The sequence below is a fragment of the Thermobia domestica genome, chromosome 5 (genome assembly GCF_964235325.1).
Source record: "Thermobia domestica chromosome 5, izTheDome1.hap1.1, whole genome shotgun sequence".
NCBI classification, from domain to species: domain Eukaryota; kingdom Metazoa; phylum Arthropoda; class Insecta; order Zygentoma; family Lepismatidae; genus Thermobia; species Thermobia domestica.
Window position 1 is genome coordinate 245,642,227 of NC_137458.1, and position 27,756 is coordinate 245,669,982.

General features: G+C 35.9%; 1 protein-coding gene across 1 annotated transcript in view; it reads left to right on the plus strand.

The window, feature by feature from the left end:
- The window catches only part of LOC145685451 (uncharacterized), a 115,699-nt gene that overhangs the window by 9,379 nt on the left and 78,564 nt on the right, over positions 1 to 27,756 (plus strand). Inside the window, exon 3 of the mRNA XM_081757849.1 lies at positions 17,003 to 17,074. Within this exon, the coding sequence (XP_081613975.1) occupies positions 17,003 to 17,074 (72 nt within the window). The remainder of the gene's footprint in view (positions 1 to 17,002; positions 17,075 to 27,756) is intronic.

A 27,756-nucleotide genomic window follows, 5' to 3' on the forward strand; every position in this document is an offset into this window, starting at 1 on the left:
ACTTACTATCAACAATCATTTAGGACGATTGCTACTAAAGTCATGTTTATATGTAAAAATAATCTGTTACGTTTTGGTACTCGAACATTCAAATAAGAAATAACTCAAAAAAAGTTCCCTGTTCTAGCGCAGTTACTTCTTTCTCGAAACGATATCGATAAGAGAAGTAACAATTCATTAAATTTTCTTTGTATAGTGCAATTCATATCAAAGTATACATTACATTTTCTTTACATTGTACAAATAAGAATTCGTGATCAGTTGCTTTCGTAGGTACTAAAAAAGTTTAAGTTAAGAACTAATGATTTAAACAGCTATTTACTTATTTCTATTGAAGATATCTCTTCTTCAAAATGAAACTACATTAACAAATACTACTACTTTTGTGGGCTATCCCGTAGCCTCATGGGTACAGCGCTCGCCTTTGGTGCGTCTGGTTTCGGGTTCAAACCGTATTGGGAGTCCTCGGATTCAAACCGATAGTGATTTGGACGTTACTTTAAGCTATATGTCCCGTGTCTACATAGCCTCCCTGATGAAGAGGGACGCTAAACTCCCCAAGGCACCCTGTTTTAAGTCAAAGCTCAAATTTCAAATTTATAAAGCATTATACATATTATCATCCAATAAGGTTCAATTTTTAATTGAAAATTCTGTTTTTCCTATAAGTGCAACTACTACCTCCGTTTAGTCCGCTACATTTTATTTGTTTACATACCAGAAGATTGCAAGGTATTCTTTTACAAAATAGTAACTTTGGATGATTAGGCTTACGTCTGATGATCTGCATGAACATTTGATTCTGGCACCAAAGATTGGCAACAATTGTTAAATTATTTTAATAAAGTATCTAATAATTCATCCCCGAGAAAGATTAAGTGAATCGAACTTATTTTTAGTTTAAAGATATATTAAAAGTATTACTTATCTATTCCAAGTTATTTAACAAATAGTCAAGTTGCTGATACACTACAATTCTCATTCTTCAAGTCAACTTCGGTGCATCTTCAAAAACCAGCATCGTTCAACTTTCAATTACAACCATGTTCAACTCATAACAACAAGAGTAAACACAATTCAGAAAAGGAAACTTTCTTACTCCGTTATCACGTGACATAAAACGTAGTCAAAATCCCCCCCCCCCTGTCCATGTCCAATATACACAAAACAAACCCATACACCTGTGTGATGATTAGAGCGAAGCAGTTGCGACCCCCTGTTGAGGGATGCTGTCTTTTCAATCTCTCGCATATTGACCGAAAGCCAATGACACAGCAAAAGGATGTTTTCAGTTGCAAATTCCAAGAAGGACAGGAAGAAGTAAACTGTTCGTCCGCAGATTAAGGTAAAACTATGTTGTTTCTGAACACAAATGCATGTTTGCCAATAGAATAACCATAAATTATTTTTCTCCTGCAGCGAGGGTCGTTTGCACATGAAGCATTAAAAAAAAAAAAAAAAAAAAAAAAGTATCACGCTCAAAGAAATATTAGCAATTCAAAGAAGCGTAGCGCATAAATAGGCCAATATTTTAAATGAGGATAATAAAAGTAAATTTTAATTTAGCACTCTAAAGTACATTTGGAAATACAATTTCTTCCAACATTTCAGTCAGTGCTCGAATTAAACTTTCGAACGAGAGGGGGAAGCTTGTGTATTTTTGCTGTAAATGTAGAAGGCGAAAATTTATTCCAGAAATGGATGTTATGTTACTTCTGTGATACGAGCCGGACATACATTTTTATCGAAGGGGAATTTCCCCGGCATCCCCCGTTAATTCGAACTATGAGTTTAGTTAGGGGGCTGCAAAAAATTTAGGGGGGCTGAGCCCGCCCTAGCCCCCCCTTGGCTACGGGCCTGGTCAACAGAGGAGCCTAGAGCGAGATAGGCTGTATCATCAGCGAACTGTAAAGCATAAATTGGAGGTGATAGGAAACAACGGCGATATATAATATATAGAGAAGAGAAGATAGAATAGAAGCTTGAGGTACTCCTGGTCGTTATGGAATTGAAATATAATTGATTTGTATAAATGCGCAGCGTTGTTAAAGAAAATTCGCTATCAGTCGGACGTAATGAATTGGTAGAAGACGTTTTAGTTTATATATTAGCCCCTCATGCCAGACGGTATTTAAGGCAAGGGTCTATGTCAAAGGAAAAAAGCGCAGATGGAAGATGCTTATTAAGATGGTTTACTATGTGGGAAGAGAAGTTAAGTAGCTGATAATTATAATTAGTAGCAAAGAAGAGTCAAAACACTGTTTAAGTAAAAGGAAGTATATAACATAGTGTGAGATAAAGATGGAGCCTTTTAACCAGTTTTCTTTCCAATGTTTTACTGAAGATGGTAGTTAGGCTAATAGGTCTGAAGGAAGTGACTGATATCGGATCTTTCTTTGGTTTTAAGAAGATTATGAGTTTAGCAACTTTTAACGGGCTAGAAAAGTATCCTGTTAAAAGGATGATGGTATAGGAAAGGGCAAGCCGCATATGAAATATAAGTGAGGCCTGTGAAAGTTGACGGTAGCTAGTGGAGTCTGCTGCGGGTGAGGCGCCTGTTGTGTATATTCTGATGTGTAATTGATATTAGGAGTTCACCGGCACCATTGAGTGGAGCGCCAAACTGGTGATTTGGATTTCTCTCCAGTTAGATAAGTTGATGAGAAGGATGCTCAAAGATTGGAACTGAATGGGATGTAAAGACGTCTTCAAAGCATGTTGCAAATGCTATTGCTTTGTTATTATTGGTTGTTCGACCCATACTATTAATGGACATTAACGTGTCAAGCGGACCTCCGAATCAAACCTAGTCCATTCCATAAGCATAATAAAGACTTATTCATGCACAAAAAAATTAGATACCATGGACAACGGAGTAAGTCCCTGGTTAATATTAACTCTGTTAGTATAAAGAAAATCGTAAACTCGCAGCAAAACAGCTATTGCATTAACACTGTTCATTAGAATGTCGTGGCTTATAGTTCATTCTCTTTAGCATGAAACAAGCTTTCCATGAGTGCTATGTATTGGTGCTCATAACGTACTTCAACAGGAAAAATTAGGAGAATGTCGGTAAATTCCCTCCAAAAGTTCCTTCTTTTAACTTTGGCTCCTCCTCTGGAGTACACCCATATCTTATCCTTTATAGTATTTTTTGAGATACATTTGGATTGTGTGCTTTTACCCGGAGCCACTCCAGAGAGGGCCAAAATTGATGGGAGGGAATTTTCCCGACATTCTCCCAATTTTCCCTGTTCTGGTAAGTTATGTGCGCCAATACATAGCAGTCTTGGAGAGCTTGTTTCATGCTGAAGAGAATGAACTATAAGCCATGACTTTCCAATGAACAGTGTTGATGCAATAGCTATTTAACTGCGAGTCTACGATTTTCTTTATACTAACAAGATTTATGAACCCCAGTGGTTTACTCAGTTGTCCAATTCACCTTTTTTTGTGCATGAACATATCTTTGTTATGCTTATCAAATGGACTAGGTTTGATTCGGAAGTCCGAATGACACGTTCATGTTCGTTTCTTATGAGGTCATGTTTCTGAAATATTAGACGTGTAAACAAGTTCCAAAATTTCTTCGAATTTCGCTCATTTTGGATATGATTACAAGAATTGCGCCATATAAGACTTTTTTTTGCTATGACGTAGTGTTTTGCCATTCTCTGGAACTGTTTCTGTTAACGGAAAAATACGGACCATTTATTCGTTTGTACACTTTCAGATAGTATTGAGAACGATCTTGAAGTATACGCAAGTGTGCAGGTAGATTATACTTACCTTTTTTATGTACAATTTCATTCCCATCCGAAGATGGGCGAGTCGCAGAAGGTAACGCTTTCTCTTGGAACATGAGCATTCATTTAGTTGTAGTTTCATTAGAAGATGGATAACAGGATTTATTTATTGATTGATATGTTTAGCTAGGTAGGCGTACAGAAGGTGACCTGATCATGGTATGTAACGTACAAATGTGACCTGTGCGTGGTATGTAACGTATATGATGAAATGAAGTGCAGGTAATAGTCCACCATTGAGAAACTGCGAGCCGGTCCATAACATAGGCCGGCCTAACAGCCGCAGGTAGTCACAAATAGCGGATGATGAAATGTTGTAGACCTTTTGATTCTTATACATATATATACTGTATATATATGTATATATATATATATATATATATATATATATATATATATATATATATATATATATATATATATATATATATATATATATATGTGTGTGTGTGTGTGTGTGTGTGTGTGTGTGTGACCCCGTCATGGTCAGTCCCAAACTTATACCGAGAAAAGAGGATGGACTCCTGTGGCCTAAGTCTGAATTGCATGCATTGCGGAAGTTCGTACCTGGAGTGGAATATTGGATCTCGGAAAGTACATGGAACCATGGTACAGTCTCGTTACGCAGCAACATACTGTTCTCATTTTAGGAGAAGAGGGAAATGAGGGCAACAACCTACCTTCGGAGGTGAGGTTTCGAATATATCCTGAAATGGGCGACTAACTCATGCAGTTTTATCCAGGAGAGTACGTGTAACATTGTCATGGCCTCAGCGAGGTAGGTAGTGAGAACTGCCGCCCTACCGGCGAAGGTGAGGGTTCGGCTATTCTCTGAAATAGGCAACTAACTCATGCCCTTGAGTTATAGAGATAAGACTGTATGGTACCCCATCAGTATGAAAGTGGAGTAGCGGTATGCCCATGGGGGCGGATCCACTCCCTACTGGGAGGATTATGTAGGTACTGCCCTTAAAGAGAGTTTCTTGCGTGTTCTTGGGTCCGGGATGGGCTATTCCTATCCTAACGCACACACATACCTCAGGAATAAATGGGTAGTGATAGTCCTTCGTCCCAGGTTCTTCTAATATCTTATTGGATGCAGGATCCACGACCGTGCCAGAGGAACCATCGTTCGCAAATTGCCATCGTTTTTAAAGGGAGACAGTCTACATCAGACATTGGGTCTGGAAATGTACGGTGTACTTCTTCCGTAAATAAAGGAAGATCCATATTGTTTGAACGGCCCTACCAAGGGAAGGTATGGTGGTCCCTCCCAGTGGTGGACTACACGTACTATTGGTTTCGGAAGGTAGCTTAGCTACAACGTGTACGTGGTACCTAAATACGTTAAAGATAGGTAGTCCTGTATTCCTTTGGGTGAGCCTACCAGAAGACGTATCAATACCAACTCACATTTCTGTTAGCAGATGGTCTATATCAGTCATTGGCTTTGGTAATGTACTGTGTACCTCTACCGTAATTAGAGGAAGTTCTGAATTGCTTGGATGATCCTACAGGGACGGAAATGTCAGCGTACTGTCTGCAAGGGGACTGAATGGTGACGGGGAAAAAATTTCCACCCCAGGTATTTGGTTAACGGTTTCTGATCCCAGTAGAAGGGAGGAAGTTCAGTAGAATAAGGAGCTTGCATCAAACTCAAATGGTGACTTAACAAATACCAAAAGATCCAGGATGAGATACGATTACAGGAGTGTCTGGACTTGTGCGCGGTACCTTTACGCGAACGTAGAGGTAGCCAGTTAATGATAGAGGTACGCAGGGATGAGTTTGAACAAGAACCTTCTGGCATAACTGGGGCTCTCACATTGGGTTTGATTCTCGTGACATACCATGGGATTCGGTAGCTCATGTGAGCGTATCTCAAGAATCTGAGTAACTGTAAGTAAGGCGAGAGATGAGCTTGCCTTAAAAGCTGGCACATGCCTGCAGAGCATAGGAGAACTGACTCGCTAGCAGGGCCGCCTCGACCAGTAGATTAACTGGTAGGTAGTGATGTGAGGTGGAAAATTTTCCGCTATATTTTTTCGGAAAATTTTCCGTTCTAAAAAAAATATCAGTAATCAAGTAACAATTCCTCAGCAATCATAAAATTGGTTGAATTCATGTATAGAAATGTTAAAAAGTGGAAGATTGTTTAAAGAATCTGAAAATTTTCATGGCTCAGACAATTTTCAGTACTATGTAGGAACAAGTGAAACAATTTTTCATGAATCGAAATATTTTCTGTCTTATATGGGAAGATTGAAGAACTTTTCATGAGTCGGAAAATTTTCATCATTTTGAAGCAAAAAGTAAAACAATTTTTTAATCGGAAAGTTTTATTGCTCTGTAGAAACAAGTGAAAGGAATTTTCATGAATCGGAAAATTTTCATCACAATGTAGAAACAAGTGAAAAAAAAACTTTTCATAATCCGGACATTTTTGGATATTATGTATAGTGATGTTAGGTGGAAAATTTTCCACTATATTTAACTGCACATAGAGCTACAAAATTGAATTTCTGTAGAGGAAAGTTAGTCAGCAACAAATTATAATTTTCCAATTAGCTTTCGGGAACCGGAAAATTTTCTAATATTTCAAGTTGGGAAGTAAAATTTACACAGTGTTTCTCTCTCTCTCTTCCTCTGCGAGCTCCTTTGTTGCTAAGCGGTTAGCATACGCGCCTTTGGCATAGAAGACCTGGCTTTGATTCCCAGTGGGAGCTCATGTAGTTCGGATTCCACGTTAATGAGTTGGTCCCGTCTTATATAGTCACCCTGCTGAAAAGGACGTTAAACTCAAAATCAAGACAATTCAACTCCTCTCTCTCTGTCTGTCTGTCTGTCTCTCTCTCTCTATCTCTCGCTCTCTCTTTCTCTGTCTGTTTATATGTGTGTGTGTGTGTGTGTGTATGCAAAGTGCAGAGAACATACATCGAGTTCGTAGAGTACAAATATCCCATTCTATTATTTAAAATTACAATTTATTAAAAGTCATGAATATTTTCCGATTCATAAAAACATACTCCACTTATTCCTACATCGTTGTTTAGCCGTAAAATTTATTGGTAATAAACATTGTCTTTAAGAGTTTCATGAAGTGAAATATTCTAACGATTCTTCATTTCAAGAATGTTTCAAAAACTTCAATACGTTGTTCCCTCAGAATCCACCTTTCATCTTATAATATTAGATTTCGTCAGTTTAATACGCATAAGACGGTTTTCTCATAGTTTTACTACTTTTATAGATTTACAAATTGCAACCTTTATAAATAAGTAGATATAATATAAAGTGCCTACTGTAAATTTTTGACTTCCCAAAATTCAAGTTTAGGTAACTCATGAAAGCAAATACTGACCATTTTCTGGAAATAAACATTTATTTATTCATATATTCATTCAGAAGAGAAAGTCAAATATAACTACATAGTAATAAGGAAGCTGATTTGTATAGTTGTTCTTCCAATAAAATAATAAAAGAAACATGAAAAGCTGCACTATTAGCGCTGCGTTCTAAAAACAACAAGTAATTTCATTTTAATTTACAAAATAAAAAACATTTCTTATATATATATATATATATATATATATATATATATATATATATATATATATATATATATATATATATATATATATGTGTGTGTGTGTGTGTGTGTGTGTGTGTGTGTGTGTGTGTGTGTACTTGTTCTATGGAATTGTTAATATTTCTAATACATTTTTATACATAATAACGGTAGTTTTACAATACAAATATCTGCTCTAAGATGTTGATTATACAAACTTCCAATATTGAAATTATGATTTACGAAGTGCTAAACACAATAAAATCATTTTTTCTTATTTTCTGTTACAAAAATAATCCTCACAAGGAACTTTTATGTAGTTATTTCATTACATAGGCAATCTTACATGTGAAGAAATAGTGGAATTTTCTGTTTCTGAAATTGATAAATTCACAAAGGTTTCTTTTCAATTTCTTGTTACATTTTAAATATTGGAATGGAATATTTGTTCTCTACGAACTCGATGAACGTTCCCTGCATTTTACACACACACACACACAGAGATAGAAAGAGAGAGAGAGAGAGAAACACTATATTTGTACTTCCCAACTTGAAATATTAGAAAATTTTCTGGTTTTCGAAAACTAATTGGAAAATGATAATTTGTTGCTGTCTAACTTTCCTCTTCAGGAATTTAATTTTATAGCTGAATGTGCAGTTAAATGTAGTGGAAAATTTTCCACCAAACATCACTATACATAATATCCAAAATTGTCCGGATTATGGAAAGTTTTTTACACTTGTTTCTACATCCTAATGAAAATTTTCCAATCTATAAAAATTCCTTTCACTTGCTTCTACAGAGGAATAAAACTTTCCGATTCACAAAAAGTTGTTTTACTTTTTGCTTCAAAATGATGAAAATTTTCCGACTCATAAAAAGTTCTTCAATTTTTCCGTATTAGACAGAAAATATTTTGATTCATGAAAAATTGTTTCACTTGTACCTACATAGTGCTGAAAATTGTCTGAGTGATGAAAATTTTCAGATTCTTTAAACGATCTTTCAGTTTTTACATTTCTGTACATGATTTCAATCAATTTTATGAATACTGAGGAACTGTTACTTAATCACTGATATTTGTTAAGAACGGAAAATTTTCCGGAAAAATATAGAAGAAAATTTTCCACCTCATATCACAGCTAAACAACGAAGCAGGAATAAGTGGAGTATGTTTTTATGAATATGAAAATTTTCCGTTTCAAAATTTTTCGGAAAATTTTCATCACTGTAACAGGACAATTTTTCGATTCATGAAAAATTGTTTCACTTGTTCCTACATAGTACTGAAAATTGTCTGAGCCATGAAAATTTTCAGATTCTTTAAACAATCTTTCACTTTTTAACATTTCTATACATGAATTCAATCAATTTTATGAATACTGAGGAACTGTTACATAATCACTGATATTTGTTAAGAACGGAACATTTTCCGGAAAATATAGAATAAAATTTTCCACCATACATCACAACTAAACAACGATGTAGGAAAAAGTGGAGTATGTTTTTATGAATCGGAAAATTTTCATCACTGCTGGTAGGCACACAGGACTTAGGTCTGTGTTGCACAGTAGGCGCATCTCATGCTCTTAGAGAGTAGGGATTACATTGCAACTTGAGTATCAAGGTAAAGGGATACACCTTGATGGTGCACAGCATGTACGAGGACAAATTATGCAAAATAGAGGAACTACAGGCCGGATGCATCTACCGGGGCCCGTCAAAACCTTAAGTTGAACGGCCGCAGCACGTCTTGTGCGTGTATGTGTGTGTGTGTGTATGTGTGTGTCAGTGAGTATACTATTGTAAGCCCATAATAATGAGTTTCTGGCTACGATACTGTCTCCTTGAATTGTCTTCTGAATAAGCGCACTCTTGAATTTAGTATTTTGATTTTTTGCGTGAATAGGACAGAAAGGAATTCCTGGTGAAGGTGTGTGAAGATCGCGTTTCGGTCTGCATCATGGCAAATATGAGGAAGAAAAATCATTAATTTATTTCTTGAGTACTAAGACTGACGCCTATGTATAACCTATTGAGTTGATTTTGAGCTTAAAGTCCCTTTCAGAAGCGAGGCTATATGAGGAGGGACCTACTAATTAACTTGGAATCCGTGCCACACGTGCTTCCATTGGGAATCGAACCCGGGTCTTCCACGCCAGAGGCGCGTACGCTAACCGCTTAGCCACGAAGGAGCTCTTGTGTAACCTATTTTGTCCAATGAAAACATGTATGGTGATACAAGTTGATATTCAAATGAGAAAGCGATAGCAGAAATACTTTTTAGCAGGTGAAAGCAAGACATACCTGATTATCGACTACAGCTCCATCAAAACATAAGTAGCACTTTCAGAAAACAGTGGTGCGCCAAAGCGGTAAATTTCAAAATTCGCTCTGAAATCTACGCTGGAAATTTAAAGGAACTCGATTACGATTTTTGAATATAAACCTGTATTTTGGAGTAGGAGAAGAAACAAAATAAGGATGGTTGGTAAGTACATCAACTCCAAAAGAAAAAGAGGTCAGAGCAACAACAGAATAAGGCATGCAAATAGGATCAGATTTCTACATCGAGGTATGGATAAAAGGAAGTTTTGAACACTAAGGTTTATTTATCGATTTATTTATGTTCTTTAGAAAAGCAGTTACTCATTGTATTGTTTTCGTCAGTGAATTCTCATATGGTTTCTGATTGGCTTTCATTTTTCGTTGTGTTGTTCTGGCTTTCGTTGGTAATCTCAGTCTGTCTAGTTCTTGAAGTAATATTTAAACCTTAACTCAAGCTGTGTTCGTCAGATACCACGACCAACAAATGCTAATATTTTCTAGTTGTGCAACTCGTTCTTTTCTATGAATCAAATGCTTGCTGATTTACTTGAATCAATTTTCTGCGTACATTTGCAAATCATGCACAAATTCTTATTAGTCACTAACAAAATAGGTCCGTAACTAAGAATTATCTGAATGTGCACTGTAATGATTTCTAGCTGTTATTATGTAGGGACAAGATTAACCATAAATATTGTGAAAAAAACAGTATATATGTTGCTGTGAGACGTATATGTAGAGTCAAGTTATCAGAGGTGTCCGAAAACATGATAATAATAAATTCAATAAATTTAAGTACATCTTGAATTTCATCACAAATCAAATTCATTTGAGAATATCTATATACATTGATTTTAAGACGGTCCAACGCCAATAGTTTTCTTGATATACAATGACTTTTAATTACGTTCTCTGTCAAGAAAACAAAACCAAAAATATCAACAGATTATAAATCGATAACTCGCGGTGGCCAATACAGTTTTGTTCCTTATCGGCCTATCAACTTTCTTGGAATCGACTCATCTGATTCACGGTTAAAAGTGGATCATGGGGACGGATGACGTCAAGCAGTCCCCCGTGCCTATCTTTGCCCATTATAATTTTTAGGAAGTGGAGGGACGCCATAGAAATCTGTTGGAAGTGGGGGAATGACATCCACCCACGTTCCCCTCACTTTTATCCCTGATCTGATATGCAAAGTTGCTGGTTTCCTGTGGTTGTCGATTTCACAATTACGATCGAAACATCATTGACTGCTGCAAATAAAAGAATATATTTACTTTTTTGAAATCCAGATATTTTTATCTTATACCCATATTTTTGGAACTAGTTTTAAAGATATTCCGCCTTATGCAGAGTCGTTTAGACAAATGATTAGCGTCATGCTAAACGCCCGACTTCTGCAGGAAGCATATGTAAGTCGAACGCTTTAGTATGGCACTAATCACACGTCAGAAGGACTCTGCATATGGCCCATTGTTTCTAACCAACGAAGGCATTAGAATAGGGCGGGATGACAGCCCGAGGTTACAAGAATCAACTTACACTTGGGATCCTTCTTTCCTCAGATCTTCACTTGAAATTATAATCGGATTTTGGATAATGTGGCTTTATAGTAATGTCATCCTTTAGTGCAGACACTTGAGGAAAGTCACATCGGTAAATATTAAAACTTTATTGCTACAAGCTGAGGAAAGAAAGCTTCGTAGTATATTAATTCTTGTATACAACTTTCTCAAGTTGTGTGAACCTTTATTCCTTCTGCTTGTAACGGTAGAATTTTTTTCTACCAATGTGACTTCCCTCAAAAGCCGCCATTGAAGATCTTTTTTATCATGCTATGAAACTACTTATTATAGTGCATCGATATTTTTTGCGATATGGTCTCCATATAACGTGTCAAAGATCGCAGATCGATTGAGCTATTTCTTCACGATTCAGTAACAGAGTAAAATCCTAACAATTTGTTTTTTTAAAAAAAATACATTTTCTTGTAAAAAATAAAATAAAATATCTACTTTTATGATATCCGCTTATTCTTAGTGGTATTATTTGTTTGATGGGTCTATATTTTGCGTAAAAAAAACTTTAACTTGTTCGGTGATGTTACTCAGGTGTACCAGTAGCTTAAAATTTGGATAAAAATTTCTTTCCCCAAATTAGTTACTTTTTTCATTATTTTGTAAAAGCAAGTTTCAGTGTTTCTGTTTCTTGTAAATGGTTAATTAGGTAAGAAGTAAATCTTTTGCATCTGTAGCTCCAAACTTATTTCCAAACATAATGATGAAAACAAGCCAGAACTCACTATCAGGAGATGCGCGAGATGACTATGGTTGGAGCTCCGCTCACTGGTACGCAATAATGTTGTATGTGACGGTGCAGGTTCAAATCAATAACTGAATGTTTTTATTTAGCTACAACATTGTTTATTTATTTATTTACTTGATATGCAAAAAAAAAAAAAAAAAAAAAGAACACTGTTAAAGTATTTAGTAAAATTGTTTGACTTTTCCGAACGGAGACACAATATTTCTCACATTGACACACACACACACACACACACAAACACACACACACATGGTAAAAGTGAGGGGACCGAGGGAGATGCCGTTTCCCACTTCCAGAAAATATTTGTGGCGTTCTCCCACTTCCAGGAAATGGTTGTGGCGTTCCCCAACTTTCTACAAAAATTACAATGGACAAAGATAGGCACAGGAGACGGCGAGATGTCGTGCGTACCCCTACTTTTTCAATTCTAGTTTTATCCCTCCACATACTCACACACACACACACACACACACAATCCCAACAGTAACGCACGCACTACTTATGAATATAGAATTAAATTTAAAGCCCTTAGATATTAATATAACTAGAATGAAACCAGACTAAATACCAAAAGTTCCATATTTCTTCATTTACTATCTGCCGTTTGGATTTTTCTCTTTCACATACCTTTTCCTGTCCTGTGTTTTAGTGTGTGGTCTCTCTCTAATACAATGAAAAACCAGAGATGACAAGCGTAAAATAATCACTGATAGTCTCAGGTCTTTCCACATTGTCTGTGTAGCGGTCTTCTATTATTTCCAAGATCTAATATTACGAACAAGGAAATAGAAATATTCTTCCTCAACATTCCTTTCAAATATTTCATTTTCTGTTCCACTATCTCCCACATTCTATCAGAAAATAAATGGGAGTTGTCAAGGTGATCACATTTCATTCTTGACCAACAGGAAGAGAAAGGATGTGCCTCCTCCTTTTCCTTGTCCATTTAAATTATGTCATACAATACTTGATAAAAGTCCAATGTCCTCCTTCCGTCCGTCTAAATTTCATATTCGCTATTTTAAGATTAATAGAAAGATGTCATGTTGAGAATGATCCGTAATAACATTAAAGGGACTTATCGCTCAAACTGATTATGTAGAATTACAAGAAAATGCAATATTCTGGACTATCTACTGAAAAAAATGACTTTGTAGGTTCTAACTCGAAACTCACATACATTTTCCATTCACCTCCATTTATTCCGCAAATATTTCGTAATCTTATCTATACAGTGCTCATATATAGTCATCAGTAGTGAAATACGAATAAGAAAATATCTTGTTATATATGTATTTATTTAAGTTTATATTCACTATTATTACTGCGTGTAATATTATTTAGTCATTATTCATTTTCAAATATAATGAATGTAATATTGCTCAACTATAGTTTAAAAGCTATTTTCATAGGGAGAAAAACTGCTGCAGAAGGACATCGGTTTTTCAAAATCAGTGAGGATACTCTCATAATTGACGACCATGGGATATCTGATTATGGAATACTGCTAGGACTTGGCGGGGGCGTCCTGGTGTCTTACCCCTAAAAGTTTTGAAAATAGACCCTAATGAAAATGCAAATTCTATTTTGTATGAAAATAGAACTTTTCTTCTATTTTGTCCATCGTTGTTACACTAGAAATTTCGGTATTTCGGTAGGAGGTAAAATGATTAGCTATATACGGTTTGCAAATGATATGGCGCTTATTGCGAGATCTGGAAAAAAAATAACAATAAGATGTTTAAAAATCTTGAGGAGGGTTGTGAAGAATATGGAATGAAACTAAATGTTAGAAAAACGAAGGTCATGGTGATTAGAAGAAGCAGTCGGTGTCAAATATAGAAGTAGCAGGGGAGAATATAAAACAGGCGATTAGTTTTCGATAACTGGGTAGTATTATTAGTGATGATATGAAGTGTGAACGTGAAATAAAAGCAAGGATAGGAATAGTGGTAGAGGCCTTTAAGAGGAAGAAAAGACTATTTTTGGAAGATCTTGAATAAAGAATTAAGAAAAAATGTTTCGTGTGCACTATTGTACCATACGAGCCAGAAGCATTGCTATTGCACAAAAGTGATGGGGAAAACGACTGGAAGTTTTCGGAATGTGGATGTAGAGAAAGATGAAGAGAATTAGCTGGGCTGAGCGGAAAACGAAATAGAAGATGTTAGAAATGGTAGAGAAGAAAGGAATAGTTTTAGATATAATTGAAAAGAGGAAGAAAAACTGGCTGGGACATTGGGTAAGAAGGAACTCTATCATGAGAGACGTGCTAGAGAGTGTGGTGGCATGAAAGAGAGGGAGGGGGCGAAGGAGACTACAAGTAATGGACGATATCAAACCAGAAAATTCGTACGTGAAGACGAACGGTGAGCGGAAGACTATGGAGCATGGAAACTTCTTAGCTACGGCAAATGACCTGCTAATAATGGCAGAATATCTATTAGAATGAAGATGATGTCCATATTAGAAAATGTGTATTCTTGAATGGAAGTATAGCAACATAACAAGGAGGTTATAGAATTCTAAAAAATGGTTCTAACCCTCGATCTAAATTCTCGTCACACTATTCTAAACACTCGCTATTTGTAATATAAGAAATGTGAAAAATTTTCGCTGAGCACGGAAAATGCTGGTTTAAGTTGTCACTCAAAAAATCCTCAGTATCACAATTCCGGAATTTTACGTGTTTTCATCCTAGTAAAGTCTGTCCATCATGGTTTGTATTAACAGTAAGTATATTTGGCTTTGCTATCATTTAAGAACTTCTATGAAATATTAGTATTTGGCCTGTTTATCTTTTTTTTCGTTTATTCTTGTTTCAACTTTTTCTTTTTCTTCTATCTTCCTTGTGTATGTGTTGAGCACCCCCCAACTCGAGCACCGGAGTCGGTATCCCTGCTTTTACATCGATCATATTTAAATACTTGTTAAGTGAAATAAGCGTATACCATTGATGGCGAACCTGCGGTCTTCTGGTCCTGTTGTGAAAAATACTAAATTATATAAGAAGTATTAAATATAATTCTGAAGTTACATATATTAAATAGTATAGTATTATATAATTTAATTTTATACATAATAATTATTAATGTAGCTAATAACTGTAAAATAACTACAAAAATTCGGTTTATTCAATACTATCAAGTGCTGGCTTCTTTGAAAATTAGCATTGTGAATGCAGATTTTAAAAGCAAAAATGTTCCCTACCTCTGGCCTATACTGTAAGGCATGAAGTATATATCAAATATATTTCACTTCATTTATGGAATTAGAAGCAAAAGCATGAGCACTTTCTGCAATTACGCCTACAATAAAATATCAGACCAATGTACAGTATCAAACCTAACTCTTTGTAGAAGGATTAAAAACAGAGCATTTTAAACATGGGTTTTCTCGAGGTTTTTTCCTTTTCCAACATTATCATTCCACCATTGTTTCCCTTATCATTGACTTTCATTATACATTTCTTCCAGTGCCGGATACCACCCATCTAGAGTCCCGGGGCTAGGAAAAATATATGGCCGCTGCTGACTTCACCTAATACATTACTTTGAAAGTACAGGATAGTTAAGAGAATATGTTTCATATTTTTGATGATGATGATAATGATTGTATCTTCATGATTCTTTTTGAATAGCTAGTTGAGATTTTGATCAGAGTGGAGGCCCGCGGCTATAGCCCCTCCTTTAATCCTACCCCGATCCCTTCCTTTTAGCCTAAAGTGCATAACCGTTGGAAGTAAACCTACAGGTATCGTTTGGTTCTATTTCATTTCATAGAATTTTACACAACCTTCCTCTCTTTTCGTAAAAATAACTCAAATTCTATTGTATGCACTAGCGCCAGACTCATATTAGTTTCGTTTTGCGAAGCGTGTCTGTGTTTCGTCGAATATTCATTCTCTTCTTTCTTCCCACTCATCCGTCAGTTGCTGACAAGAGAAGAATCGAGTCCTACGCTGCTAAGTAGAGAAAACCGTAAACGTTATAAAAGTGTATTGGAGATTCTCAAGTGATGAAAACAATTCTGACAATACTAGATTATACTATACTAACGATGAAGATAAAAGTTGCTTTTCCATTTTAAGAAATAAGTTTCCTGCCAAATTTCGAATGTCTTTTCACATACTGTAGTTGTTGCACTCATGCGATAATAAACGTAAACCGCTTTTTGAGTTCATTTATATCTTTACGTATGTGTTCCTGAAAAATGCATGGATATTGTCTTCAGCTGAAGAGCCACAGCACTATTTTTAACACTTTTTTTTTTAAATGTTATAACCAACCACGCAAGTAAAGAGCAGCTGCGCCTAGGATTACCTGATCTTACTTTTTTTTTTTTTTTTTTTGTAAAACGATTTCTACTTTATTTTCAAACGCAAATAAAAGGAATAATAGTCACTGACACTTTTCAAATGTCTTTATAAATTAGTTTCTTTTTTATTTTAATTAGAGGAAATGATTTCATACATACTTTTAACAATGTAACCCAATGATTAACTCACTATTCAGAGAGAAAATGCAAAAAAAAAAAAAAAAAAAGCGTTTCTATCTTCTATCTAATTGGCACTCAACATTACTTTTAAAAATAATTTAGTTTTTAGCATTTAGCCTTAGCCTGTCAACTATGTCTTGATCATATCGTATTTTTCATCGATCGAGATACACTGTTCTCAGGAACAGAAGCTTTAGCTATTCCGAGTGGGTGTGAATTTTGATGTGTCCTGCGAGAATTTTTGAACGTATAATAAAAGACTGTTAAGATTATAACCTAAACACAGATAGTTATATTGCCCTAAGTTCGTTAAACAGAATTAGAGAATAATTTAAAACATAATTCACACAATTAGTTTCCAAATGATTCCACACAGTGAGCTTTCTAATGCATATACCAAATAATGCATAATTGTATAATTGTAATATACAATTGTAAAAAAAAAATAATTGTATATTTCTTGTTTCTTTTCAGACGATTGCATAAGAACAAGTTCGAGTACTTTTCTGACAGAATATTTAAGCGACTAGAAAAGTTAGAAACTCTGTAAGTCCATCGTAAATTATTCTTTATTTATGTCTAAATTTTATTATCTCTTTATTTAGGTGAAAATTTACTTGTATGTGAGTGATATCATGTATGAACATACGATTAATTTGATTTTTAAATGAAAGACTTTGGATCAAAAGCTATTTTATTTCTCGGCCGTTATTTTATAAACTATTACTTCGCACAGAATAGAAGTAAGTCAAACAGAATTAATTTTCAGTGTTAATCTTTGTAACTTTCTATGTTCAGGTTAGAAAAGTTTTGATTTACTGGGGAGGGACTGAGAAGTGCTCATACCTTAACATTAAAGACAAGAGATCTGTGTCAGTTCTAATGTATTTTAACTGAGTTAGCAATAAGAGTTTCATTTGCCACCCTTGATCCGGAAGTTTGAACACACTTACGATTTAGACAGATCTCTTTAAACTGATCTCATTTAATAAAACTCTAATGTTATATGTATGTATATGTATGTAGATATTTGTTTGGCTATGTTTGACTCAGAAACGACTAAATCGAAAATTTCAGCATATTTTAAGCTACCTGCACTCATTAATACACGGGTCACGTTTGTTTTTAACTTACATATGTCAAGTTAAAACCAGCGTTATTTGTTATTTCCCAATCTATTTTTTGATCAATTGTACGAATCACTGCGATCTTCATGCAGCACAATCTCATTGTCAAATGTTCTCCACCCATATCCTCTCTAACCGCGAGTACTTTGAATAAGTGGTTCTTCTATCTCACATTCACTTTTTATCCCAAGTTTTCTATGCTGATTGAAAAACATTCTTCAACATTACAAGAGCATCCCTCATATGAGATTACGACTTCCAATAGTTCTCTTTCCAAGGCACCAAATGACAACTTACCTGACTGTTAAGCAAGATGTCTTTGTCACTAATTTACCGATTGCAATTATCACCAGTTCAATGGTTACTACTTACCATGAATCATTGCCTCTATTAGTATTTCTGAGTAATTCACTCCACTCTGACAAGAAAGTAGCGATTGGTTTAAGTTCTATGGTAAAGAAAACGTCCTTCCTGTATCAGCACCACATCTTTCGGAGGTAGCTACTTTACCTACAAATACTTTAAGTAACCCATCGCCAACAAAAAGAAGCTCAATGTTGCTTTTAATAGGACTCTCTGTCCATAGAGGCACTCCAATTTATCTTGTTAACAGAAAAGAAATGTTTCAGAGTTCGCCCTCAGCTTTTACCCACTGGAACATCCGGTAAAGCAAATATACTTCATTGAAATAAAACTCCACAACCAGTGAACAATCACTGTGTGTTGGGTTTTACAATGTCACAAGTAGGTCACAATATGTGTTTTGTGTTTTACCTCAAACACATCTTCATTTACATCAACTATTCTTTCATTGATACGAAAACTCAGTTTAAGGGTCGTCCAAAAATTTTGTAGACCCTGATTGAAAAACTCCAATATATTTTAATCAAAAATATTTTGTATGTCTTATATCTGAAGAACTAAATATAGCGTATCAAGCCCAAACTATCACTTAACTCAGTATGATGTGCTTATTCTGTAAAAAGCGAAAACTCCATTTAGGGGCCGTTCAAAAACTTTGTGGCCCCTGATCCAAAAACTCACTATTGGCCAAGATCGCAATCTTTTGATGCATTTTTTGGATCATTCCTAAAATTCTTGGACAAGATTGTAATATGCCATTACAGTCTAATGATATTATGTTCTTAATAGGAGGGTGCCCGAAATTTTTTGCACCGACTGTACCTGACGTTTAACAAAAAAATTTCTGGCTGTTCATATAATTCGTTATATTGTTCATTATTCTATTTCAAATTAACATGGAAAAACTGTAAAAAAATTCATTGGGAATTATAGTTTTGGGAATCAATATCTTTATTTATATTTTAAATTAGTTATAAGTCTTGTATATGGATATGTAAATGGATTATTACAATTCTTACGGTGTCAGTGCTATCCGAAAATATAGATCCACTATTGGACGGAACTTTCCAGATCAAATAACCAATCTAAAATTCGACAGAATTTTCAGGACCACCCTTCACCTCTCTTTTAGATACCTAGGTCCTTCTAAAATCTAGTTTAATCCAGATTTTACCAAATTTTATTCGTTTCAAAGCCCCACCGCCAAAATGCTTAGTTTTGATTGGCTGATAAACCCACGCTATGATATTAGGGCGCAATTATTCCATTCCACGCCGGAAAGTGCTACTGAAGACACTGGTTTTTGTTCGTCTAACTTAAAAGTCGAACGGAGTGAGAGAAACTACAAATAAAGGTAATATTGTGATGTTATTAACGTCTAAAAAATCACTGGAAGTCTGAGGAGCCATAAACTGTTAAATTTCCTAGTCAAAACTGGACAAAAAAGTAAAGATAGGAAGCATAACTCGGTGACGCCATGTTGTGCAGATATAGTTCGTGATGGACAGAATTCAGGATAGTGTGTGCATTTAATCTCCTTTCCCAAACCCAGTTTGCAGTTCAGTGAATCGAATAGTTAAATTTCCCTCTTGCCCCTCCTGAATCAGAGTAGGTTCGGTCAGACCTGTCCGTTCAGTAATCTGTTTATGTAGGTAGTGAGTGATTTCTTTTTTACATACATGGCGGTATTTAATTTTGTGGTAGTTAGAATAGTAATCACAATGCACGTGTGAATTATCAGTAAGGGCTCCTATCTGACTCCCAAATTGGGAGTACGGCTTCCAGCGGGATGAGTTGAACATGTAGTTTGTTCCGGGTTCCTGCCCCTTCAGGGCAGGGGTCCTATTGTTAGCTAATACTCCGATATGTCCCCTCAGGGCATTAATTAAATACTCAAGAATGTGATTTAGTGAATACAGGGCCAGTTGGCCCTGTTTCCTTTCTTCCCCTTTCCTTTCATAGAGCCGATTTAAAATGGTAAAATATGAATGTTTCCTGTGTATATTTATTAGTATAACATGTATTAATGTAGTGTGTAGTATGAATGTGGCATGTATGTGTTCGTAATGTAGAAACATGTTCTAGTAGTAGTAATTGTGGTAGTTAAGTGATGAAAGAGTGTGTGAGATAATTAAATATGGACAGTGTAGTATTTACTATGCGATAAATTCTTTATTATTCCGTCATTAAGTGAACTCATACACAATATTTAATAGTGAACTTAATGTAGTATAATAATTCCGTGTACAAGGTCACATTCAGTTGTTCAAGGGTTGATTATATCGTCGCTAGCCCTAGTGTCAAAAGTCAGTACTAACCGCCATTCTTCTGTCGAGATGCTTAGTGATTTAGATTTCATGAAATTGACCTTTCTTTCCGAAATAAAACCTAGAAGGTATAATTCACAGCCCATATGAATGTACAGTTAGGTCAAGTGACGCAAAATTAATATATTCTGAAAGTTTCAACATTCTGCATAGTCTAGAAATCGAGATATTTAAGTAAATAAACAATACGTAAGTTTTTAACAGAAGTCGGGCGATATGATGCTAGTTCTTCGCTTTGGAATTATATTAGATGTTCATTTTTCTTCGTGGCTGCAGAAGTTCATTGTTACTGCAGAATTTTATAAACATTAAATATTATCGCGGATAATTCTATTTTCAGTGAACATACGTAGGATTGTTTTTTTTTCGTTCTTAATAAAGCTACCAGGTATTACATAGTATTGTGTGTGTGTTTAAGAGTCTTGAGTTCGAGTGAGGTTGTCGTGCGGTGATCGGAATGGGAAATGTTTGTAGTGACTATAGATTTTAAAGTATTATGATGAAATGTGTAAATAGGCTGGGCGTAGATAGAGGAAACAGGGTGTTTGTAGAATATAGCGTCGTGGCAAATGAATATTAATGTGAATATGAATATAAAGTGTATGAATATTGTAGTAAATGAATATAGAAGATAGAACGCCCATATAGTTAAATATATATAGTAGCCCAGTGAATACTTCGCCGCGTGTTGATATATAGATATTGAATAGATACGTGTAACTACAAACATCTCAAGTTCTGACCCTTGCACCATGATATCACGCGGACCGGAGGGCAATATATAGTCGGACTATGGTAATACTTTGTAGTTTAATGTGTTATAGTAATAATCAACCATAGTAATACCATCTGATAGAATAGGTAGCATCATATAATCGCTGACTAGACATATTGAATAATAAATTATGAAAAGACAGTAGCAGTTATACAACAGGGCTGTAGTGAATTATATTTTCTGGTCGGGTTTTAAAATAGAATATCCTGCTCCGTGAGATTTTTTTTTCCTTCACGTTACCTACTCAGGCTAGCTTACAATGTTCATGGAGGCGACGGCTCTGATAGGGTTACAGAATCAAAACAATTAGTTATTGAAATTTATTTTCGCGTACCCGGATGTCGACCCCTAGTCCCTTTAAGTATTTTCATTTCTTTTCTTAGTTTAATTAGACGAGGGAAATTAACGACATCCCAGACTGTGGCGTGTCTGCGCAGGGTAGCTATCGGTGAGGTTTGGCAATAGAAATCACCGATCCAAAATTCAGTTTATTTAATTTTTTTTTATTTCGGCAAATCATTAGTTAGGGATATCTTAGATAATACTTCTATTCTAGTTTCATTACTGTCCTCGAACCTTCTTAGTTTTTCTAAGGGGTCGAATATTTTTTTTTTACTTAGAGATTTCAAAATTGGGGACGCAGTTACCTGGTCCCTTTCCCCCTCTCCTTTTATCCTGCTGGTCTGGGCCGGATACGGGGATCGGATTTCAATCTTACAAGCAAACTCTTGTGGGATTGGGATCTGATGGACACAGAACTTGCATCCTTGGCAGCAGGGCGCCCCTTGAGTCTACGTATTTGAGTAGACCACCCTTTTTGGCATGTTAAGAATATTTTGGCTATGGATTTTGTTGAGAGCGAAATTCGACTTCTATCTTTGTAGCGTTAGTTATTTCTCACTTAAGTCTTTGGCGCCCCTATTCTTCGTCTTCCTTCTTCTCTATCCCTCTCTCTGTCTTCATTACTTCAAGATTTTTTTTAAAATTTTCAACCTTCCCCCCCCCCAATTTTGAACTTGTCACTTACGATTTATTTAACGTACAACTCTGATCTGAAATTACCAGCTGAGACGTTGCAAGACACGATTCATGGATAAAGTAGATAGTGATTGGGTCCTCCATCACATTTTGACCTATCGCCGAAATGAACAAAGACTTAGTATTTGACGACACTTCGATTACGTTCTTTCACCGTCGTTCCTCTTAAGTTTTTTTTGATCCATTGGTCACTTTCCTTTCTGTTTTGGTTTTCGATTACTTTGTAGTTAACCTGGGCCCAGAAATTGTACTTTGGTTTATCTAGTTATATCTTTAGAAATGCTCTGTGTTACGTGCCTGCCTCACAAAGTTTTTTTTCATTATTTAAGCACGAATTGAATATATAAAAGTGGAAAAATTTATAGATGCGCGGTATCAGGTAGAAAAGCGATTTTCTTTTTCATATGTAATGTCGGAAGTCATTTGTTTTGGGACAATGTTTGCAACCTTGTAAAAAATTTTATTATTGGGGTGATTAATTTAAATGTGTGCGCATTTATTGAATATAAATATATATATATAGAGAGAGAGAGAGAAATGAATACGTCGAAATGTATATGTACTTAATATGTGAATATGATTTTATAGTAAAAGTATGATATTAAAAGTATTATATGAATATATGTAAGAGCACTCGTGTCTGTCCCCCCTAAACGTGTATTGGTTGCTATAGTTTGCCAGTGAGTTTTCCGACGAATTTGAGAATGTAGATTTTGTCATGAATACCGCCGTGCACTTAAGTAATTTTCCTTTTCTTTTGAATAAATTTAAATGATACCTTATGTAATTCTGTAATGGCATGTATTGGAAAGTAACGGCAGGTCTAAACGTAACCTACATCATAACGAATATTATCCCTGAACTACCAACCAAAAACCATTGTGGAAAGTGTACCTTGAATCCTTCTCACCTGCATATGTATCCTGTGACTTGACCAGTTTTTTTTTTTATCCTCAATTTGAACCTTTATACTCCGTACATCTGCGGGAGATCGTTTTAAGAATCCGAATTATATACAAATATATACGAAAGTGATCCTAAGGAAAGGCCTCATGACATGTCCCAGTGTTGCATAAATAACTTAAAACTATTCAATTAATAAGTTTGGAAATTAACCGTCTAAGAGGAGAAACATCCTCTAGCGATAGTGATTTTTCGAAATCCCTGGATGGGTATAAAGCGTCGCAGTGTGCGATTGCAGATATAAACTGTTAAAAGTTATAAACCAAGTATAGACGACGAATGGTTTTGTAAACCAATAGATATATATATATACATATAGAGATATATATAAACACAAACTAAGTTAAATGGAGCGAAATGTTTTGGACACTATGAGTAGTGCGTGATCTGTGATTTGAACGCTCAAAATCATTAATATTTTATTACCCGATGTGAGGTAGAGACTCATATAAGTTCTAATACACCAAAAGGTTTTTTTTTCTTCTTTTTTTTTCTTTCCTCTTTGTCCAAATTTTTTTTTAAAGTGAAATAAGTGTCTTATTTGCGTATGTCGCAAATCATAATTTGCTTTAGCATGCCTAAGATATGATACATGTAATTATTTTTTTCTTTTCTTTTGTCAATATGATTGAATATATAAAAATTTACTAAAATATAACTCTATGTATTCTATTAATATATAACCAAGAACTTGTGCTTTTAAGATTTTCTTTATAATTATTTGTTTTCTCTTTTCTTTTCACTATGGATGTAATAAATTATTTGTATCTTTGTAGTTAGTTGGTTTCCTTTAATCATATATACACTGTCCTGAGTGAGTGAGCGTGTGAATGCATGATAGATTTAATTTAAGTAATTTGTGTGATATCATTTGTTGTATTAACATCTATAATATGTGTGTCATGTTTTAATATATGTGTTAAGGTAAATAACCTAGGTCATGAAGGACCGTCACTAACGGTTTAAATCGGCTCGAGGAGTGAAGCAAAATTAGCAGGATAAGCCTAAATACGACATCTTTCTTCCAGGAAGTTGAGACTTTTATTGATACGATACATAAATTTATATTGAGTTAATAAGTTTGTTTTTTTTTTCCTCTTGGCTAATTCATATGTGTGGTCGATCCTAGAGAACAGAGTTCAGATGCTGGATGGTTATCAATCACCGGTTGGAATAACAGTACAAAGAATGATTTCACTTTTCTCATTTCCAGGTCTAGGTCTGGGCAACCCCATGATCGTGGTGCCTGGAGCTAGGTCTGGGTGATATGAGGGAACATGTGTCTATTCCGAAGCATTCCAAAATTGATTAGTTGTTAATAACATTTAGAATGATTCATCTTTCAACGACTTTCCCGACCTTTTACTATATTTCCGGAATTATCCAGTAATCTGTTTCTTATTAAAATACTCTATTTCTTTTCTTTCTTCTTTACCTACCTCCTTCTTTTACCCTTCTACTTTCTTCTCTTTCTTTCCTATTTCTAAATGAAAGAAAACGGAGTCATGACAGAGTAGTCGCTATTTGCACGGTCAATAAGTTGTTTCGATGAGTTTTCTTCGGGAGTCCGATAGGGAGTAATTAACGATAACAAGAAAGTTTATTGAAATTTACTGTATTGGAAAATAATCTGGATTTCAATTAGTAGATGATCTTTTGTAATCGTCCTCGTTAAAGAAAGTTAATTTTAGCGACTCCTCTACATTGCGCCTTATCTTCGTTTACATTGTTTTCTTTCAATATTGGCAACCGTGACAGGATCTGTTGCCCTGGAAACGGCGGTTTCTATGGCAACGGACATCGTTTTCTTTCAATATTGGCGACCGTGACAGGATAGTTACCATGGAAACAATTGTTTTCCCTGGTAACGAATCTGAAATTATTTATTAAACACTGTTTAGGATCGAGCACATATTGACTTGGCCACAAAAGGTGCATAATTAAAAAGTTACAGTGAGATTAAATAATTATAGACATTGGCTGTTCTGCTATCTTTGTCTCTCTCTGTAGAAAGGGGGAAATGAAGGAATTTGCTAAAGTGACTTCTAAAATTTGAAAATGCTGGAAGTTGACCCAAGGAGGGAATTAGATAGGAGTCCCTTAATTTATGAATAGTACCTGATTAATAAGTATTGTTAGTTTATAAGGATATAATTGCATGTGTTTATATTGTGTCTTTTTGTATGGAAACTATGGCAACCAATAGGGAAGTAGTATCACACGAGAACGCGGAAGTCTCATGTACACAATGTACTTTAGAAAGTAGTGAGAAAAGAGCTCGCGTCTCTCGTAGGCTAGTGAGGTGTCACGAATGTGGGCTGAAATGGATCCATTTCAGTTGTATTAATTTAGATTATACTGCTGAAAATGCAGAAAAGGTCCGGGCTGGTGAAATAGTTAAATACTGCAAAGAATGTGAGGGGAAGCTCCACCAGTCGCGTGAACCCGAGTTTATCCTCTGAAAAAGAAAATGAACATCCCGATTCGGACGGTGAGCGAGGGTATAGTACCCCGAAGAACCGAGGCCAAATATCTCCAGTGGAGATATCTGACCTCGATGATGATGAAAAAGATGGGGATCCAATTGGTGATAAACCCAAAGAAAAGCAAAGGAAGACTGTGTCATCTAATAATGACGCTCTCCTCCTTTCATTGCAACAAATGCTACAAGAAATGAATGAAAATAACCGGGAAATGAGACGCGAAATAAATGAGAAAATAGATAAAAATAGCCTGGAAATGAGACGCGAAATAAATGAAAAAATAGATAAGAATAGTCTGGAAATGAGACGCGAAATAAATGAGAAAATAGATAATAATAGCCTGGAAATGAGACGCGAAATAAATAATAATAGCCTGGAGATGAGACGTGAAATAAATGAAAAATTTGACACCTCGAAACGAGAAACCGAATCTCGATTCGAGGTATTAACCCAGAAAATCGACAACATATGTTTGGACTTTGCTTCCTCAATAACCACATTGAGGCAGCAAACGTCTACTGAAATTGATTTGGTCAGATGCGAGGCTCAACAGTCCCTAAAGCAATTTCAGCAGGAGACTGAGGGTAAATTAGATCATGTAAATTCTGAAATTGAACAAATGGATACCAAATTGCATAAAATCAACAATAAATTAGAAACACAGCAGGCCGAAATTGATAGTTTAAAGTCAACCTTGTCAGACTTATCATTGGAAACCAAACTGGAAGTAACTGACCAGAAAATTTCGAAAATTCAAAACGAGATAGCAAATATTCAAAAAGAAATGACAAAATCTAGTCGCGAAAAATCAGAGGTAACCTATCCTTTCCCCGGTAGCGATTCCTCAGAAATATTACCTGCTATAACAACTACCCGTGGCGCAGGAAAAGAAAATTTAACGTCGGTTGATGCACGGGATATTGCGACGCACTACCCCATGCATCAGTCAGAACCAAAGTCGTGGTTCAATTCCAATAGTGTGCCGAATCAATCGAGTGTTGTGACGACTACGGTCACTAGCGTGAGTGCTCCCTCCTTACATGGAGGTATACAATCGCATAGCGTGTTGCCGGGAAGAGGAGATGGGTGCCATTCTGAGTCGTTGTTCACGGGTGCGATTGGTCCGGGGATGGAGCCCAACATATTCAATACGACCAACAGAATCCCTTTCACTTACATGGGTAGTTATAACACCGCTACGACGTCGTCGGTGGTAAATCCGGTGACGACTCCGATTGTGCAGGATAATATGTTGATTCCCAGTAACTATTCCCCTGCTTATGTTAGTATGGGTTCCAAGGTTTCGCTGAGGGACATCGAACGTTTTCCCACTTTTGACGGGAATATTACCAATGGACAGCCTCGTGTTTTTCTGCGTAGATTGCAGCAGTGTTTAGAAATGTATCGGCTGACCGATAGAGAACGTTTACAAATAGTTGAAAAACTTTTAATTGCAGCATCAGGCGCGTGGTTTGCTTCTATTAAATATAGAATTCATACGTTTGATGATTTCCTGATCCTTTTTAAGGAAGAATACTGCAACGAACATATAGAGAGGCTTCAGAAACGCAACCTCCAATCTTTAAGATATGATCGAGCCAAGTATGGGTCCCTTTTGGACTATGCTTGGAAGATCATCGAACTGTACTACCAGATCGCAGAAAATCCATCGCAAGCCGAACTAGTAGACATCATAGTGAACGCTCTTCCACCAGATGAGTCGCGGGCTATTGCTTCCCACTTGTGCCAAACGGTGCGAGAAGTTACGTCACGCCTAGCTGCCCTGTGTGGGAAAGAAACTGGAGGCCCACCAAAGAGGTATTTCGCCCGACAAGCAAAAGTTGTGAAACCCGTGAAAAGCAAGGCAACGGCAAGTTGCCAAACGGACTTTCTGAGTTACACCCAAGCTGGATCTCGCTACCCTAGTGGGAGTGGCTCAGAAAGCAATCAATATAATGGTCGACGTCTGTTCCGTAACCGACCGATGTTTAACAATCGCCGGGGTTATCGCCCCTATGACCGCACAATGGGGGAATCGAACCCGAATAGGGACGATAATAGGAGGAACTTTAACGGGGCGTACCGGAGAAGAGAAAACGGTACTGGTCAAAACGGCAATATTAACAATAATTGTGCAAGTAGATCTCAGAAT